This window comes from Ixodes scapularis, unplaced genomic scaffold (assembly GCF_016920785.2).
Source record: "Ixodes scapularis isolate PalLabHiFi unplaced genomic scaffold, ASM1692078v2 PGA_scaffold0__279_contigs__length_252992795, whole genome shotgun sequence".
In the NCBI taxonomy this organism is placed as follows: domain Eukaryota; kingdom Metazoa; phylum Arthropoda; class Arachnida; order Ixodida; family Ixodidae; genus Ixodes; species Ixodes scapularis.
Window position 1 is genome coordinate 1456357 of NW_024609835.1, and position 12862 is coordinate 1469218.

General features: G+C 47.4%; 1 protein-coding gene across 1 annotated transcript in view; it reads left to right on the forward strand.

Annotated features, from left to right (window-relative positions):
• Positions 1 to 12862, forward strand: part of LOC8036409 (dynein heavy chain, cytoplasmic) — a 167826-nt gene that overhangs the window by 78818 nt on the left and 76146 nt on the right. Inside the window, exons 42-47 of the mRNA XM_029983821.4 lie at positions 987 to 1208; positions 2587 to 2790; positions 4437 to 4604; positions 6115 to 6351; positions 8623 to 8797; positions 11666 to 11819. Coding sequence (XP_029839681.2) covers positions 987 to 1208; positions 2587 to 2790; positions 4437 to 4604; positions 6115 to 6351; positions 8623 to 8797; positions 11666 to 11819 — 1160 coding nt within the window. The remainder of the gene's footprint in view (positions 1 to 986; positions 1209 to 2586; positions 2791 to 4436; positions 4605 to 6114; positions 6352 to 8622; positions 8798 to 11665; positions 11820 to 12862) is intronic.

The window sequence follows — 12862 nt, forward strand, 5'->3', positions numbered from 1 at the left end:
TAGTTTAAAGAGTGCAAGTAGTGCACTTTGTGTTAATGTACTTGAGTGCATTCGATCTGTTCCTGCTCGGTTTGTCCTGGGGAAATACAATCGCGTTTTAAGCACAACAGAAACGAAACAAGAGTTGGACTGGGTTTCCTTGGAGTGCCCTAGACGCCTCCTATTGAGGCTCTTTTATTCTATTTATCGTAAACAAACAGGAATTTCTGCCTCGTCACACTTTCAACAGCCAAATTATATCTCGGGGCGAACAGATCATTCTTGTAAAATTCGACCGTAGCCGCCAGAACAAATCTTTTTAAACACTAATTTTTTGTGCGTACCATATCAGAGTGGAATTTGTAACCAGCACAAGTGGTGTGCTGGGAGAATGCAGGTTTATTTTATAATGCATTGTGCTCCCGCAATAATGCCGAAGAGGTGCTCCGGGTTTTTTCTCAATAAAGAATAAAGAAATTCCACACCTAAGCACTTCTTCCGAGTTGTGAATGTGAAAGCATGAATGTCGTTCCGCCCCCTTAGTTTGTCTGCGGTGTACTGGCATGGACGGGCATGTTTCACTACTGCCGAAGTTGCGGCCGCCGACGGTATAGATGCCTCCTGCGCCGCCATGTTCCTCGGCCCAAAACAAAGCAGAAACGGCCGCAGCCTCCTCGCCCTCCCCTCCGGCAACGCCTGGCGCGAGAGAGAGTGGCAGCCCAGCACGCACTTTTGTGAAGCGGGCCGCCAATGGCTATCTAGGATCCGTTTCGCTTAGCCAATACTAGAATGGGCATTTCTTTCGCATTATTTCGTGGTTATAGATGCCACCGACTCAGCTCCATGGAATAGCTAATGCTTTCGCATTATAATTAGTACAGGAGGCATCAATTTCTGTTGATGCAGAAATCTACTCCCCCCTGGGAGTCTCCCCTAAGATGTAGTGTGTTTACTCATTGAGTGGACTCTGATTGCTTGAATGTCTCCCCACCCGTGGAACTGCGCAGGTGCGGGTGATGTTTGAGGTGCAGGACCTGCGCTTTGCGACACTGGCGACGGTGTCTCGCTGCGGCATGATCTGGTTCAGCGAGGACGTGCTGAGCACGGAGATGGTGTTTGAGCACTTCCTGCTCAAGCTGCGGCACATCCCTCTGGAGGAGGCCGACGAGGAACAGCACGCCTACCGCAAGAAGGACTCCAAGGAGGACGCCCTCTCACCTGCCCTGCAGGTCGGTGCTCCCTTCCCAACAGCTTCGTTTTTGCTCTCTTAGTTTTGTAGCGTGAGCTACACTGGCCGAGGTTGAGCAGTTTCGCATGGCTCGCATAATGAGCCATGCTCCGGTCTGCACAAGTGCGAGGAGCAGTGACTTCACACGGCGCACAGCTGGTGCGCCGGAGACGCCGCCGTTGCGGGTTCCGCCGCCACCGTGTGCGCCTCGCTGGTCTTCGCATTCCAGAGGAGTCACGTCATAGCCGCGACAAACGCGAGCAGACGCCGAGGGAAGCTATACAGACGCTAGTTTACACCCATGGAGTGTACATGATGGAACGCTAGGACGCCGCTTCACGTCGCCATTAAATGGTCGTGTCTCGCGTACGCTATTGGAAGCGCTTCTTTCGTGGTCGCGTCTCGTGAACGCTACAGCTCCCCCTGGCCGAAAGAAACAGACCTTCAGCCACGGAGAAGGAGAGCGAGATTGCTCCTCAGTGGCGCAGAAGAGCGGCAAACTTTAACTCATCGGTTCCCGAAGTAGTTGCCTGGCAATTAGCGGAGACGTTGAGCAAAAAAAAAATATACATGTGTTGCATAATGCGTATACTGTGTGTGTGTCATTGAAGCAGCAGTAAGCATAATAATCAAGCTAATCCTAGACAACCAGGAAAGCTACGAATAACCAGCTGAACCTTAGCTCACGCTACGTATATCCTGGTATAGCCGAGCTAAGCCACTGCAAATTTTTTTAAGCATTCAATGACCATAATAGGCCTTTTACAAAATAACACGAGCACCTATAAGCATGCTGGGAGCGTAGGTTTATGTGTGGTGCGTGTGCCCACACTCTTAGCATGCTTGTTGGTGCTTGGGTAATTTTGCGAGAGATCTAATGAAGTTTTGCTGTCTGTACAAACATTGGGGGAACTGTGTGCCTTCTATAATCTCATACGGCATTAAAATTAATTATTTTAACATTGAATATGTTCTGCTAAATTTGTAGAAGTGTAATGTGACGTGACATGACCACGTCATGTGATGATCCTATAATGCGTTCTGTGTACAAGAATTTTGTTGGGGATGACCTGATGGGCTGGGATATTGGTCGATTTTCAGAGTCTGAAGGCTGCAGACCTTATATACAGTAGAGTATATACTGCGAGTGTTTGGCATATATTTATGCAATATAATGGGAGTGTAGTACTCTGGAAGAACAGTTTACTTGGGGGAAGAAATGACGGAGGAAATTTGGTGCCTCTGGGATCCTTGGGAACCCAGCTTGAGAATGCATGTATCGGAGAGTAAAGTGTTCAAAACCCGCCAGCAGCTTAAGAGCATTTTGGACAACTGGAGAGGTGCACTGACGCTTCTCTGCGATGTTCGGGTGCCCCCAGGTGCAGCGGGACGTGGCGCTGATCCTCCAGCCATACTTCGGCAGCGATGGACTGGTGGTGCGTTGCCTGGACTGGGCGGCCCGCCAGGAGCACGTGATGGACTTCACCCGCTTCCGGGCGCTGGGGTCGCTCTTCTCCATGCTCAACCAGGCCACCCACAACGTCCTCACCTACAACCACACCCACTCGGACTTTGCAATGCAGGTCTGCTAAAAGCGACAAACTTTGGGCTTGCTCGTTGAGAGGGGGGGCACTGTAGAGTCGAAGCTGGTTCTTGCATGTGACACGGTACTGAATCTCGGATTTAGCACTGTCTTGCATCAGTTCTGTACCAGTTCTTTATCAGTTCCATATTTGTACCACTTTCGTAACATCAGTATTGCATCAGTCTTCTTCATGCAAGTTTCCCTTCTCACCCGTTTAGACTGCTGTAAATTTTGTGCCTTCTCGGCACAAAGTTGGTGCTGTGCAGCGCTGACTTTGTGCTGACTATGTCTGCGAGAGCGAGCCTGTATTGACGGAGAACCTCTCAAAAATATATTATTTCATTTGAATTTAATGACTATTTTTATCGCATTTGAAGTGAAAAGTGGTTGGATGTCTATGTCTTACATATAAGGAGAGAGCTAAACATTGCATTTTATGTATTTCTCGAGTCTTAATGCGCGCAGGAAGTTCAGTGTCTCGCCCGTATCGTCTTGAGCCCCGACAGGCAAGGTGGTGAACGCAGCAAAGTGGTAGAAGTATGTGTACAAAACATGCGCTTTGACCTTCCTCCGTGAAGCATACAGAGAGTCAATCATTACGATTGGTGCACAGAGAGGCCGACCGCACCCGGTACTCAAAACAACAGGTGTTCACCAGGATTCTAAGCTGCACGTTGCCATGCTTGGAATCTGCGTGCCAGATTGCACTTTTGGTAAAGTCCTATTTTGAGCCACGACACCCGATTGGCCGAAAACGTCGGGGGAGGGCCTTGTTTCCTAAGCTGGTTGCATTAAAGCCAAATTGCGCACTCGCGTTTGGTTACGACAGAATTTTCGCATCTCTTGCGACGAGAAAGCACACTGCCACGCTGGCACCATCTATGAGGGGGCCCTGGAACTGCGTTTCACTAGAGTGAAGGCTTTGCAGCGTATTTGCTAGATCAAAGTGTACCTGTTTGCGAGAAATGGGTTTTATAACATTATCGGAAGTTTTTTAAGCCAAGAAATAAAGAATGATGCGTAAAAAAAAGGGAATGTACGGAAACTCAGACTGTTCCAGGGTTGACTGATAGATGATGCTAGTGCATTCTCGTCGTTGCAGATCATAAGACGTTTTAAGTCGCGAGTGTGTGAACCAGCCTTTAGTTTCGGTTGCGTAAGCCGCGTTCCTTGCGTAGCGCATAGTTTATACGATTAAGAAAAAAAGGTCCTACGCATTTGGGCGGCTTATGATTGGCGGAGTGTAGACGCAGACATTGGTGGTCCCAGTTGGCGGCCCCGTTCGGCCCTAACCGCTGGCGACGCCGTAATATACGCAACGAAACAGCAAAACATCACCTGTAAGGTTTGTACCTTGTTCATTTCTAGCTTACTTTGCAGGAAAACACAGGCATTCTGCATTGTATAAAGATAAAGCTGACGAGCTTTGAACGACTTCAAGTTGTCTCGCTCGGCAAAACACAGGCCCAACCTTTTATCTGCTTTTTTTGTCAATCTCTTTCTTGTTCTTTGTCTCAAGGCCACAGACGTCGGCACCTAGAATTTGCCGCATTCTGTTCTCGTTGTTACCCTCCCGGGCGTGGTGTGTCCCGTAGTGACAATGTGGGGAGGTAAAACATACGGGGAGTGTGTGTTTGGTTGCAGCACGACCAGCTGGAGAAGTACATCCCCAAGTGCCTGGTGTACGCCCTGCTCTGGTCGTTTGCTGGCGACGGGCGCCTCAAGGTGCGCTCGGAGCTGGGAGACTTCATCCGCAGCATGGCCACCGTGCCCATGCCGGCAAACACCGGGCTGCCCATCATCGACTATGAGGTACCACTCCTCTTCCTTCTGTTTGTCAATTGATGGCCACCAACAGCAGCGTGCCTTCATGGTGGTGCATTGCAACACGGGAGAAAAAGATGCGCATCACTCTTTAGTTCTTTAGCCCTTCTGTCCTGTTGCGCTCTTGGTTAACAGTTGTACTGCACTGGCCAAATCTCCCGGCCACGGCGGAGACAGCAGACGCTTGCTGCGTTCAACTTGCGTGCAACTCCTGCACCAGCTGAACTCTGTGCGCACCGCTGTATTTGGCTTATGAGTGCAGCTTATCTCGAAACGCAACCGGAAGCACGTTGCCCCGCATCTTTCTGTGCTGCGTTACATTTTTGTGCACTTGTGCAGGCTGATGCTGGTACATTGAATGAGCAAACTAATTTGGGAGGGAACAAATGCCTGCTTACATTTGTGCTTTTCTTTAGTTTTTTTGAGGCAGAATACTTTTAAAAGCTCGTATGCAAGTCTACCGTATTTACTGGAATATAAGTTGACCACAAATACAGTGCAATCCACTTATAACGATACCAGATATAACGATGTACTGCTTCTAACGATTCGTTTCTAGAGTTTCAAGACCAGAAACGCCCAGCTTCTAGTCCAGATATTACGATAATTGGTTATAATGATTGAATTTTCGGGTTTTCTTATTATCGCTATACAGGTCGATGCCTTCATGTCAAACTCTCCAAGAATAATTGGCTTAGCCGCAGATGATTGCCAGTGGCAAGTTGTACTTGGTCCAATGCACTTAAATCCCATCGCGGCCAATGCTACAATCTGATGAAGCCAGTTGAGAAAAAAGTGCATCGTCTCGTTTCCTTTGTGGGCTTGCCATCTCCGGCTAAACTCATCGTGCAAGAAGGAAGCGCAAGATCACGGTGCCTTCATTGTGTGCGATTGGCTTAGGTAATTGGTAGCGGAAAGCCCACCAAGATGATTAGAGCCACGACGATGCGCTTTCTGCACTGCTCAGTTGGCTTCGTGGAATCATTGCATTCGCTCTGGTCGCATTTAAAGTGAAACCAAGTACAGTCTGCAGGCGACTGTCGGCGGTGAGTGATGCATAGTCCACCATGCTTAGTCCGCTGGCGACCGTTGGCGTGCACTGTAATCAGTTGATAAAGCAAGGGGTGCGATAAGCCTCCGCCCCTCGTGATTACTTCTTTTGCGCAAGGGGGACACCAAGAATCCGACGGTACTAAGAATTAAAACGTGCCACGCTACTCCCAAAGAAATTCAAACTTGTCTCGATCATTCTGACCAACCCGCAGATTGCAATAGTGCCGTGCGTGCAGTGCCTCCGAAACCACCCGAAGCTCCCCGCAGTCGAGCGTAGCAAATCGGAATGCACGCATGACATGTGCACAATACGTTCCCCGCTTTCCGGGTTTGTCGGGACGATCGAGGCAAGTTTAAATTCTTTCATCTCGGTTTTCCCGGATTCTTTTTTGTGGTCGTTGCGCCGAGGTGGGTTGATGGGTCATTCCAATTTTTGCGGCTCCAGGTGTCGCTGGCGACGGGAGAGTGGTCCCCATGGCAGGGCAAGGTGCCGCAGGTGGAGGTGGAGACGCACAAGGTGGCGGCGCCGGACGTGGTGGTGCCGACGGTGGACACGGTGCGCCACGAGGCCCTCCTGTACACCTGGCTGGCCGAGCACCGCCCGCTCGTGCTCTGCGGGCCGCCTGGCTCCGGAAAGACCATGACCTTGTTCTCGGCTCTGCGGTCCCTGCCTGACATGGAGGTGGGCAGACTAATACGGGCAGCTAAAGCTGGCAGCTCAAAAATGGACGCGCAATTGTTGCGCGATCGTGGGATAAAGTTGTTTTTAGGTAAAGAGAAAATTGGGCTTTGTCGATACTTAACAACTTCAAGTGTGTGAGCTTGAAATCTAAATCTCAAAAAATGGGACCTTGACTTTATGCAGCCAAAAACTTGGAAAAACTCGGAATATATGTAAAAATGAAAATGACCATATAGTGTTTTTAAATTTTTTTTCAATATGAACTGAAGACTAAACTTTTCATAGCTATAGCTTCACTGTGTTCCAAACGGACTAACATTTATTCACGGGGTAGGCCTAACTCTAAGTTTATTGGTTTCCTTTTGGGTTCGTTGTCAGTGGTTTGCTTTGAGTTACTCCTTACAACAACTGTTTTTGGTAGCATTGGTTTGCTGTTGTAATGGCTATTTTATGGCAATGTCTGTTATGAGTTCTTCCAACCTCTGGAAATGACATCTGTTGTAGTTACATATTTTCCAGAGTGTAAGTCGCGTCCTTGTATAAGTCGCACTTCCGTATATTGAGCCGTTCTCGCAGAAAAGTTGGCATATAAATCGCGACTGTTTGCATGGCTCAGGCGATACCTTTTTTTTCTTTTATTTTCTTTTTACAGGCATCGGTATTGCGAAATCGGGAGTTTCGCAGAATCAGCTAGTTTAGACATACCGTTTGGCACTCAAGAACTTTGACGTTTCAGCTCTCGCGAAATGCCGATAGCACGGCGCTGTCTGGTGGGGACAGTCAGGTGTTTCGCAGCGAAAGGAAGTATAACGTGCAAAATGAGAAGGTAGTCGGCTTTATTCGAGTGTACACATGCTGAGCGATCGAAGGCTTAATGTGCCAGACACTAGTGAACCAAGCTTTGGACCACTAGGCCTAGCCTAGGCCAAGTTGCAGAGACTACACTGGCATCAATGCGCAGGCAGATAGATAAATCTTGACACACTTCTTTGCGTACCGCTAAAAGATCAGCTAGCCGTCGTCCTTCCTTTTACGTCTAGCAACACGGCTGAAGCATGGCAGAAAAAAACTGCTCATTAAACAGAAACTAAGAAAGACGCGAGAAGATTTTCTGTAATGCGTGCAGATAGCAGCCCACTTACCTTTCAGTGTTGCTGGACTGGATCAGAAGAATATGGAACCATGAATGAATTGGGCAACGTCGATCGCACGCTGTAGAGGCTTTATTCTTACTGCCTTGCCTCTCCGCTTTGAGCCGCTTTGGGGAAACCATCAGATTCCTCGCTTTTTGGGTCAGTCGCGTTAAGTGTGGAAGAGTGCGGCGACAGCAGTGCCTCCTGGAAGAGGCCACACCATCTATGGCTACATAGTTACGGTGTTCTACAAAAGATGGTACATGGCACACCAAAAAATAACATTGCACCGTGAAAATAAAAAAAACCCGGACACAGCTTGCATTTTGTATAAGACTCGCCAAGAAAAATATTTGAAAAAAACTGCGACTTATACACCGGATAGTACGGTAGTTGATGATGTCGTGTTCGGCGTAATAGGGTGTACGGTGTCTATCGCTATATTGCCAACTGCTCGAAAAAAAGATTGCCCGCTGCTCTGGAATTGAACCTGCATCTGTTGCATGTGGAGCGGGCGCATTATTCCACAAAGTTGCGCCCCAGCGTTGGCAATCCCCTTTTTTATACGTTTTCTGGTGAAAAAAACATGACTGAAAGTATCGAGTAGAGTTCGCCAGATGGCCACAGCTGCTGCGACGTCGTGATAGAAAATTCTTTTTCACTATTAATTCCAAATTTAATCGGAGTTCATCGTTCCAATTGAAGCTTCGGTTAGGTGCCGCCGCTCGATGAAAAGGGTTTGGCCGTAGCCATTGATCCAATATTGCCTGGAAGGGCACTATGTCGTCGTCAGCGGATCCCCGCGCAGCCCCTAGCGGCAAATGCGCCGAAACTAGACGATAGTATGGCGCAATGCAGCAGCCGCGGTTGCGTCGCTGCCTGTTACCGTCGCGGTTGTTGTGAGACGCCGAAAGGTGCGCCAACACCGATGCGCCTCGCTGATGCGCCTCGCTGTTTGTCGCAGAGAGAGCCGTGAGGTGTGTGCTCGTGAGAACGAAGCCATTTAAGCCAAAGACTTGGCCGTGACAAGCGGGTGACTGCACCGCAAGTTATTGCAAAACTGGCCAATTTTTTTTTTTTTTTTTTGTAGGAGCAGTTGCAATTTTGGGCTTGTTGTAAGCGGGTTACTGCTTGCCAGGTTGTGGGACTGAACTTCTCGAGCGCCACGACGCCCGAGCTGCTGCTGAAGACGTTTGACCACTACTGCGAGTACCGGCGCACCCCAAACGGTGTGGTGCTGGCGCCCATCCAGCTGGGCAAGTGGCTGGTGCTCTTCTGCGACGAGATCAACCTGCCAGACATGGACAAGTACGGTGAGTGCTTGCCCTCGGGGGACTTCGCAGGCTGAAAAAACATATCCGAGAAGATAGATGACAATGTTGGCAAAGGAGACTTCGGTCTGAAAAAAATTTTCCAAGATGGCGACATTGTCAAATGGACTTATGGGGAAGGGTATTTGGGTTTTAGTTGAGAACGCGTCCATTTGAGTTGCCCAGTCCCGTATTGGACTGTGGCAGTTTGGTAGGATTCAACTAGTAAATTGCAAATAGTTAAGGGTGTGCGAATATTCTAGATTCGGAATACGAATAGAATATTTTTCTTGTTTGATTCGTATTTCATTCGAGAATTGCATATTCAGTTATGGCCGAATATTCGGGCAATATATGAATAGTTGGAGAAACGGCGAATAATCCGCGTACAGGACACGCCTTGACCTTTCATGGCGTCCTTAAAAACCATGGTTTGTCACCTAAAATTGCGGGTATTGTAGTCATTTTACAGCAAAGCTGTTTATGGCTAGGGTTTTGTGAATTTTTCATGTGCAGTGACTAAAAACTTTACGCTCGCACGGGCGCACGCCTTCCTTGTATAAAAATTTCAAAATAAAAAGAAAAAAGAAAAATTTAGCTATTTTAGTTTGTGAAGACCAGCGAAGCTGTCTAGGACACGACAAAGACGTGACAGAATTTTGAACAAAGATACAAACGCATTTATTGTCTCATCGGTGGTCATTATCTTGCGTGCACAACTATCGCCGCCCCGAGGTGCCAGAGGAAACTAGACACGCACGACGAGACCGCCACCTCGGCAGAGTGGAAGAAAAGGAAACTAGGCACGCAAGTGCTTGGAACGACGACAAAGAGAGGGCGGTGCAAGCGTAGACATGTCTGATGCGGGTTGTACAGTGGCAAATCTTTGAGAAACCTTTATTATCTACCTTAGAGTCTACTTATCTTGAAAATGGTGCCTATTGATAACTTATCTACTGAATAGACATATTGCTAAATTACCCAAGCATCAAGGAGAATGCAGGGAATGGTGTTCCACGCGCCGCACGTGCCGGCATCTGCAGCAGTAACTGTTCTAAAGCAAAAGCCTAAAACAAATGGCATCTTGCATGCACGTTTGTCAATGCTGTTCACTACCAGATGTATTTGCTAGCTCTAGCCAACATACATAAAACGAGGGAGCTAGTAAGCTGGCAAAGGTTAAACATGGTGACTTGACCCATGACTGGTTTTACTATACATGACTACACAAGCCTGTAGAGGTCTCAAGAAGGCTTGTTTGAGACTTTTACGTGTTTGTGTCATCCTGTATCAGATTGTAAAATCGCAGTCTTAGGTAAAGTCGCTATGTTAGCTGATGCGCTTATTCATGCAAATTGTGAAAGTATCTTTGGGCTCTTCTGTTCATCGGTGAATGTTCCTTTTATTGACTTTTTTTGTCCGTCTGCGTTCACCTTGTTTCTCGAGCCATTTCCTTGTGTTACCGTATAACTGACTGGCTGTCAACCAGATTTCTTCTTAACCAGCTGGCTATGCTAACTAGCTTGGTTTGGAAAGTGGACAGACTACATGGCTTTTACCTTGTTTGGCTTTTTTTAATTAATGTGCCGTCCACAATTTGAGCAAGGCAGAGAAATGTCTAGGTTTATTGAACACTGCCATTTTTTTATTTGCTTAAATCACAGTCTAAAGTCTGTAGGCATGTGTGTATAGTGGATTTCGAGGGGGATCGCTGGCAGAGTGTTAAGGCACCACAGCTTGGAGCGGCGTGTGGAGCGAAAACTTGCTTAGCAGAACCCAGGGATCCTGAGCTCAATCCCCACCCTGCCCGTTTCTCTCTGGATGGCCATCGTAGCGGTGTGGGATTGTGTATGACTACTGCTGCTGTAGCACATTAAACACCAGACTGGCAGTGGTACTGCATTGGCTAAAGTTCTTGTCTACAGCTGAAATAATAGACACCCACTGAGACTGACTACCTTCCGTCTCTCTAAACTTGCACACAACACAGTTTTGGACCCAGTGGGAGGAAATTCAAAGTGAACAGTGGTTTTGGACGGACGTTTTCAAATTGAATATCAAATAGTTTCTCGAGCCTTTCACTACTGCACATGCTTAAATGAAAACGCAGCTGGGTTGTTCCCAAACTTTCATTCGTCTATTTCTAAGCAAAGTTAATTTTAATCTAATTATATTTCTATAGTGTGGTTTCAGAAAGTCCCATGCTTACAATGGGATGGCAAGTAAACGATGCATTTATTCTAAAATAAACCCATAGAGGTGCCCAGTTATTTATAATGGAAAGGATTTATAAATCTTCTTGCTATACGCAAGCATCCTTTCTTCAATCTTGAATTGTTAAGAAAGACAATGGTGAATGAATAACGCAGGTTTGAAAATTTTGCTGCAATATAGATATCAACATGCACAAAATAGTTAATTAAAAAAAAAACAATAAAAACATTAGGTGCATGCATGCATCATCCTACTTTAAAACTGTGCTTTTCTCCTAAGCATGTGACTGCGATATTTGTACTTTTCGAAGTGTTGATTGCGGCAGGTTAGTCTCGTTGAGTGTGCTTCTTAGTGAGCTCCAGTACATCGCAGAAAAGCATGTGTCGTTTCTTCGCAGTGCACCAATGCAGGTTGGTGGCGGCAAGGCTAACCCACTGCTATCTACACTTAGAAAAATATGAGTATTGCAGTTCATCTTAAAGCGAATATCAAATAGCATATTATTCAAAGCCACTATTAGAAAATTTGGATATTTGTGCAATCCTAAAAGTTTGTGCCTCTCTGTTGGGAGTGCCTTGGTTACCGCCGTGCCACGGTGCTTAAACGAATTGTGTATTGTACAATGAATGCCCGGGGTATCCGGACCACTCGCAACAGGTACCCAGCGAGTGATCTCGTTCCTGCGCCAACTGGTGGAGCACGGAGGCTTCTTCCGCACTACGGACCACACCTGGGTCCGGCTGGAGCGGATCCAGTTTGTTGGAGCGTGTAACCCTCCGACGGACCCTGGCCGCAAGCCCCTCTCCCACAGGTGCGTGCTCACCTGCGTTACCCGCAATACCGAGCTCCCGAGAGGTCTCATATGACGTGCCAACATTGACGACTCCTTCTAGACCCCCATCGCTCGTTAGCAGTGCATCGTAAGAAGGGACTTGGCTATCTCTTAAGCCAAGTTTCTCACTGCCCTAGCCTGAAAGACTTGTCTCGGAAAATGCAGAGTCTCTTAGCTTGGCTCTGACTTACCCAAAAGTCTCGGCTAATTTGGGGCCAAGAGTTTCTTCTAGGGGTGTGCGAATACTCGAATATACGATTCGAATCGAATAGAAACTTCTCGAATAATTCGATTCGCGAATCGAATTCCTAGTATTCGGTCACTCGAATATTCGATATATTCGGCCAAAGACGCATGGTCGGCGCGGAGCTGACAAAAAAGCCGTTCTTTCTCCCGATTTAAGCGCCGTGATATTAAACAGACCATGTGAGAAACACCTCTTGGTCCTACCATTCCACACAAATCTAACGCGCAGGTTAGAAAAAAGAAAATTAACGAACGCCACAAACTTTATAGCACGCAGATTTACTCACGATCGTGACACAATCTTCCCTTGAATCACAACCAAAACATCCCGTTACGCCGCGCCATGCCTAATTTTTTTTCACGAGCGCCGATGTAGAACACATTTGCCGCATTCGCGGAAATCGGCGACTGCACGATCACACAAAGAAAACTACGTTAACCACGCCGATGAAACTAGCTGAGTTATCGTCGTCGTTCTTTTGAAGCCGCAAGCTGCAAATTTTGATTCGGAACAAAACGGAACGGAAAAATTGTGTGCCTAGATTTGAGAGGGTTTCCAACCGTTCAATAACCGCGTTTGAATTACGAACTGCGAGAGGGTGACGAAAAGACGAAAACGTCGATCGGGATCGGGCAGGCAGGGTAGGCGTCGTCGCTCTTTTGTTTGCTTGCCTTCTTTCCACGCGACAACACAACACATGTGCCCTTACGACCAACTTGCGCTGGAGTAGTCTTCATAATTTCAGTTTCGCTTGCTCCCTCTTTTAAATCACGGT